General features: G+C 67.9%; 1 protein-coding gene across 1 annotated transcript in view; it reads left to right on the top strand.

Annotated features, from left to right (window-relative positions):
- Window positions 1-4,616: 4,616 nt before the first annotated feature.
- LOC112968683 (acrosin-like) overlaps window positions 4,617-6,505 on the top strand; it is a 4,288-nt gene continuing 2,399 nt past the window's right edge. Inside the window, exons 1-2 of the mRNA XM_026071168.1 lie at window positions 4,617-6,173; window positions 6,266-6,500. Of these exons, the coding sequence (XP_025926953.1) occupies window positions 5,995-6,173; window positions 6,266-6,500 (414 nt within the window). The 5' untranslated portion in view covers window positions 4,617-5,994. The remainder of the gene's footprint in view (window positions 6,174-6,265; window positions 6,501-6,505) is intronic.

Here is a 6,505-nt window from a genome sequence, read left to right on the forward strand (position 1 = left end):
GGGCACGGTGCCCCTTCCACCGCATCCTCCGCAGGCTCGCGGAGGACCTCACGGTGGGACGGGTGTCGCAGCACGTCCCGGGACGCTCTCCCTTTGGTGGCACGGCAGCCGGCACGCAGCCCCGGGACCGCGCGCATCTGTGCCCGGCAGCGCACGGGGCCGCGAGAGCGGGGTGGCGCTGACCCGCGCTTGTGTCCCGCTGGCTGGGCCCCACRGCCCCACGGCAGACCCCGGCGCTGGTGGGGGGACCGCTGCGAAACGCAGCAGCAGGGCCTCTCCCTCCCTGGCACGGCGCTAATTAGAGAGGTGCCAAGCCCGGAGCATTATTCATTGCCGTGATTACACATTCAGATAAGCACGAGTCGTGCAGTTATTGCCATGTGATTACAGCTCGCGCTGGGATTAATCAGGTATCTCGCAAAAACCCTGGAAGTCAGTCACAGCGGTCTGCAGCAGCTGCCGGGAGGGGGGGGGAGGGAGCTGCCGGGATGGGGATGGGGATGGGGATGGGGATGGGGATGGGGACAGGGATGGGGATGAGGACAGGGATGGGGACAGGGGTGGGGCAGCTTGCACTGCAGCTTGCAGGATGCAAATCCAGGGGCAGAAGCTCGCTGCAGGACGGCACAGCCGGCTGAGGACAGCAGCCCGAACAGCACGGAGGAGCTCCGGGGTCTGCTGCACCACCGAGAAGAGCCAAGACCCCCAAAAGAGGCAGGCGGAGCTCATGGCACAGAGACAACCTGCCGCCCACGCCAGGGTGTCAGGTAGCAGCAGATCCCCCCCCCGCCTGGATCTGCCTCCCGTGCCCGTGCTAGCTCCTCTCCCGCAGCGTGCCTCTCCCCGCGCCCGGGGTGATGGACCGGCGCTCACCGTGACACATGGGGTTATTGCACCGAACACCGAGGCATTAAATATTGAGCGGCAGTTAAACGCTCATTAGACAGATTTAAACACTGAGACCCAAAGAGCCATTAAATTTGCAGTGTGCRGGGTGGGGGGATCTGATGATCGACTGCAGCGCCGTCTCCTCTGCACCGAGCTGCTGCAACCTCCCCGGCCCGCCTGAAGCCTCTCTGCTGTCGACGGGCTCCGTGCCTGCTCCGTTTTCCGGCACGTTATCTCGTAGCAACCTCTGGCAGCCGCGTGAGCCGGGGGTGACGGGAGCTACGAGCCGACGGGGCGCGGGAGAGCAGCTCGGMGTGGCGGCGGAGGGAGCACGACGGCGGTGCAGGGTCTGCCGGCACGCACCGGCCTCGCGGCGCCGCAGAAGCCGCGGGACCGCGCGCGGCAGAGCAACAGCCGAGCCTTGCCGCGTGTCGCTTCGGCACTGAGACCACCTCTGCTCCCGGCCGGTGGCGGGCACGGCTTTGGCCGCGAGCCGCCGGCGCCGTGCTCCGACGAGGATGGAGCGACGAGGGGCCGAGGGAGGGCAGAGGAGCGGCGAGCGCGGAGGCGAGGGTGCAAACCGCGGCGGCGGGGACGAGGCGGGCTGGAGGGACCTCCCGAGGCCGGCGAGGCCCGCGGCGTCCCCTCCGGTGGTCCAGGGAGGTGGCCCCCCCCCTTCCCACCCCGGGGCTGAGCTCTCCCAGCCCTCGGCCACCGCGGGGACGAGTGTCGGCCACCCTGAAGGCACCCCCAGGAGCCCAGGCCAGCGGCAGCCCCGTCTGCTGCCGAGCGGCTCCGGGCGCTCCGGTCCCTCGGGATGCGGCAATGCCCGAGGCGGGAGCAGGTCAGCGCCAGCGCTCGGGGCTGGGCCCCACCACCCGCTTGCGGGGGGAAAGGCCGGGATGTGGCCCCCTCCTGCAGGGAGCGAACGCTCCCCATATTGGCCGAGGACGCCTGCCGCGGACCTCGCCGGCAGCCCGGAGCCCTTGCGGAGACCCGCCGCGGCCCTGTGCCGGGTGGGAGATGATCCTTCGGRGAGCGTCCCAGCCGTGGGCAAGCAGCCGCGCTCGCCGTTGCCGACTGCAGAGCCGCTGCTCCGCGAGCGGGGCGCGTGCAGAGGCAGGTGCTCCGTCCCGACACGCGGCTTCTTCCCAGCGACCGCCCGCCCAGCAGCATCCCCCGCCACGCGCAGCGCCGCCGCCGGCCCCCGGCCCCCGGCCTGCGGCTGAAGCGCGCAGACGGCGAGACGCGGACGTGGCGTGCGGAAAATAGCGTCGGGAACAGGATCCGAGCGAAGCCTGCGGGAAGCTCCAGCTGGCGTGCGAGGGGTGGCACCGGGCCGCGGAGGGACAGCCCGGCCCCATCTGCCGCCTGGGAGCTGCGGGATGTCTGCCCAGAACCACCCCCGGCCCGAGAGCGGCGAGGCCTTCTGCTGGGGCAACCCCCCGCCGCAGCACCTCGGTCCGGGCCCGGGCCCCCCGCATCGGGAGGGAAGCACAGAGCTCTGCTTGCTTGCAGCTCTGCCTGTGCTTCCCGGGTTTCCGCAGCGCTCCGCACAACCATCGGGCCAAGGCAACAGTTAGGAGCCCTTCAAGCGCCCGGAGCTAGCCAGCGTCCCTGGGACCCCCGCCGCACAGCACCCGCCTCTCTGCCAGCTGCAGCGCCTTGAGCCTTACCGCAGCCCGCAAACACCCCGGCGCCCCATCCGCCGCCCCGCAGCATCCCCCCCCCCCCCCCCCCCCCCCCCCCCCCCCCCCCCCCCCCCCCCCCCCCCCAGCCGCTCTGCCCGACTGACGGGAGACCCCTAGGTCCTCAGAGACGGGCCGCGGCGGCCACGGAGCAGAAGCTGGGCAGTTTTGCAAGAAGCTCTCAAACGGTCTCTTTAAGGAACACGTCCCTCCACGGAGCTGCGCTCAGCAGCAGCGTCACACGGATGTCGCTGACAGGGACGGAGAGGGTGGCAGGGCTCGCCCTCGGTGCAGCGCTGCCCGGCAGGCCTTGTCCCCACCGCCTGCAGCCCTCCCGTTCCAGGGCTCGCGTTTGCCCYGCTGGCTCAGCCCCGCTCACCCCTCGGCACCAGGCAGCCTCAGGGGCACGCTCCCTCCCCTCGGCACCAAGCAGCGTCCTGGAAATGCCACCCATGCCATCGACGCGGCGTGGGCGAGACCCAGCTACCGTGGGAGCAGCGGAGCTGGCTCAGAGGCAGCTTTGTGCAGAGCAGGGCACAGGCAGGGGATAAAGCAGCTCCGTACGGGAGCAGCTGCAGGGCCCGGCTCCCGGCTCCCAGCTCCCGCAGGTGGAGGACAAGGGTGGAAGATGAGGGCGATGCCAAGAACACTGCTCCCAGGGCTGCGGGTGCAACCCGAGCGCCCGGAGTCGCCCCCGTTGCGTGCGCAGAACGGGCGCTCAGCCCTCGCCCCGCATTCACCCCAAGGCCTTCCTCTCCACTCTGTAGTGCCACCCGCCCACCCTCACCACGGAGCACCCTCCATCCCTCCCACCCCTGCTCTGCGTTCTCATTAGCAGCCACGGACACTGGAAAACAGGATTACTGAAATCAGGGACGTCCAGAGCTCCTTTAATGGTCACGCTGCACTGGAGGAGACAGCTCCTGCGGGTGCCCCGTGCAGCTCCCACCCCCTGCTCCGCGCTCAGCCCCGGCGGCCGCCTTGCAGCCCTGGTGCCCCTGCAGCCGCTGCGAGTCCAGCCTCGGGCTGCCCACGCAGGCCTTGCCCTGCACAGTTCTGATAAACGGCCCAACAYGAAAGGAAACTGGTTTGAGGGTTTTACTGGTCTTCGTATTCCAGAAGAGAGCAGCGCTCATTAAAACCRGTGAGATGGCACAGTTATCTGAGATCGAAGTTCTGAACTCAAATTTCCTGCAAAGCGTTTTGGCGTCTTTGCAAAACTCAGGGTTGCAGCAGCTCTAGCTATCACGATCCGCATGCATTCGATTAGCTCCCATCTCCCAGGCCTGGACTGCTCCYTGTGGCAGGAGACACTTTGTACACRGCAGCAGGAGGCGTCATGTGYGSAGCCRGAATCAGCAGATGGGAAGAGCGTCCCGGAACAAACAGGGCACGGGGGCCGGGGTTGCATGCAGGATCCGTTCAGCCACCCGGGGAGCMCTGGGTCACCCACCGACCTGCTGTGACCCCGAGCACAGCAGGGACCCTGGCCCGGCCCTCTGGGTGCCCCATCCTCCCCCACGGCCAGCCCGGGGCCCCCGGGAAGATGGGCACCCAGACCGGGGCCCGCAGTGGGGCGGCTGCAGTACGCGGTGCCGGTGCACGGTGCCAGCGCTGGTGTGCAGTGCCGGTGAGCGGTGCCGATGTGCGGTGCCGGTGAGCGGTGCCGAAGCACGATGCCGGTGAGCAATGTCAGTGAGTGCTGCTGGTGCGCGGTGCTGATGCACGATGCCGGTGAGCAATGTCAGTGAGCGGTGCCGGTGAGCGGTGCCGGTGAGCAGTGCCGAAGCACGATGCCGGTGAGCAATGTCAGTGAGCGGTGCCGGTGAGCGGTGCCCACGAGCAGAGCCAGCGAGCGGTGCCGGTGCCGGTGCCGGTGCGCGGTGTCCCGAGCGGGGCGGCGGCGCCCCCTGGCGGCGGCGGCGGGGGGATACGGCGTGCGCGCGCGAGCACACACAGCGCGTGTGTACACACACACACACACGCACACACACACACACGCACACACACAGTGCGTGCACACACACACACGCGCGCGCACACACACTAACGCTCACAGCCCACACGTACGCGGCGTGCAGCCAGTGCTCGCACACGGTGCATACGCACACGCAGCGTGCACAGACTGCTTGCAGACACACACAGTCTGCTCACACGCACACACCTGTGCACACACACAGCCTGCTGCACATGCACAGAATGAGCGCACATACCTCACGCACAGACACACAGACGTAGTGTGCACACTCTCAGACTCACCTACCCAAACGCTGGATGCATACAAGCAGCGTGCACTAACGCAATGCATATACATACAGCGCACCCATGCACAGCGTACACCCACACGCTGTGACTGCATACACAGCACGTGCACACTCAGAGAGAACCCCGTGCACAGCTGTGAGCCTGCACAGAGTACACGCGCACACGCACACTGAATGCATACACATGCACACGCACAGTGTGCGCACCCACAAACACACACGTACAAAAAGCGTGCACCGCTCGGGTGTGCTGGGCTCATCCCACTTCCACATCACTGCTTGGCTGCCACAGCTGTACACCAGTCCGGCTCTTCAACACCTACCAAGCGTGCAGTGGTCTGTAGTAGCTGTGTTCCATGGGGCGCGTGTTTTGGAAACGACCAGGGGGCCAGCAGCTGCAGAGAGCAGAGCAGCAGCCAACTTCCCAAGCGGGTCGCAGTGTCACACGGTTTTCTCCCGCTCACTGTTAGCAGAGGCGGTGCAGGGAGCTGGGCAGCGCTGCCCGCCCCAGGGCTGCGCACCCTCRTGCCGCGAGCGGTGTTCAGCCAGGGCTCTGCCGGGCGTCCGATCCCAGCGCCCGCAGCTGCCGCCTCCGCTCCTGCTCACGACCCCCCCGCGCCGGATCCAGCGCTCCGGAACCGGCAGCTCTGTGACATCGGCCTCGGCGCCACGGCGCCGGCCAACGCGGACACCGCGGGCACCGCGCTCGGCTGCCGCAGCGGTGCGCCAAGCGCTGGGTGCCAGCAGCTGCGTGGTGCCGCTGGGGAAGATGAAGCTGCTCCCCCTCCTCCTGGTGCTGGCCGCGGGCTGGCCCACGCGTGACGCACAGGACAGCTGTGGGTGAGTGGCGCGAGGCTTTGGGAGAGCGTGTTTGGGGGCCCTGCAGGGAGCCCGCTTGCCCCCACGGCTGCACGGGGGCTGCCCAGGCCGGGCAGGAGGCTCAGCTCCTCCGCAGCACCCAGGCTCCCGGCACGTCCCGCCGCGGGGCTGCGGCCGTGCACTGCGCAGGGGCCTCGGCCCTGCTGGCCGCACGCTGCCTCCTGCGGAGGGGAGCAGGAGCGACGACGACGACTTTCAGCCTGAGCGGAGCGGGCAGCAGTCGAGGGCAGCGCTAACGAGTTTCTGATTACAGCGGGAGCTGCGGGCTCCGGCCCATGGACTCTTACTACAGCACGATGCGCGTCGTGGGCGGTGCGGATGCCCAGCCGGGGTCCTGGCCCTGGATCGTCAGCATCCAGGTGCCCTGGCCAAGAGGCACYGGGCACATATGCGGAGGGTCCCTCATCAGCCCACAGTGGGTCCTCACAGCAGCTCACTGCTTCATAAACGCCAGGTGAGGAGGCTCAGCGAACGGGGACGTCCCCACAACACGGGCAGGTGCCCTGGCTCTGCTCTCTCCAACGCCTCTCTCCATCTCCCTTCCAGCTATGTCGAGACGTGGCGTGTGGTGGTTGGTGCCTCCAGTTTGCTTCAGCTGGGCCCCGAGGTCCAAGTGCGCAACATTAAGCGSCTAGTGACGCACGAACACTATGATAACCGCTCGCAGAGAAATGACATCGCATTGCTGGAGCTGGACCATCCCGTGCAGTGCAGCTACTACATACAGCTTGCGTGTGTGCCCGACGCTTCCCTGCGCGTGTCAGAGCTGTCGCCTTGCTACGTCAG

The sequence above is a fragment of the Apteryx rowi genome, unplaced genomic scaffold (genome assembly GCF_003343035.1).
Source record: "Apteryx rowi isolate R43461 unplaced genomic scaffold, aptRow1 scaffold_322, whole genome shotgun sequence".
In the NCBI taxonomy this organism is placed as follows: Eukaryota; Metazoa; Chordata; class Aves; order Apterygiformes; family Apterygidae; genus Apteryx; species Apteryx rowi.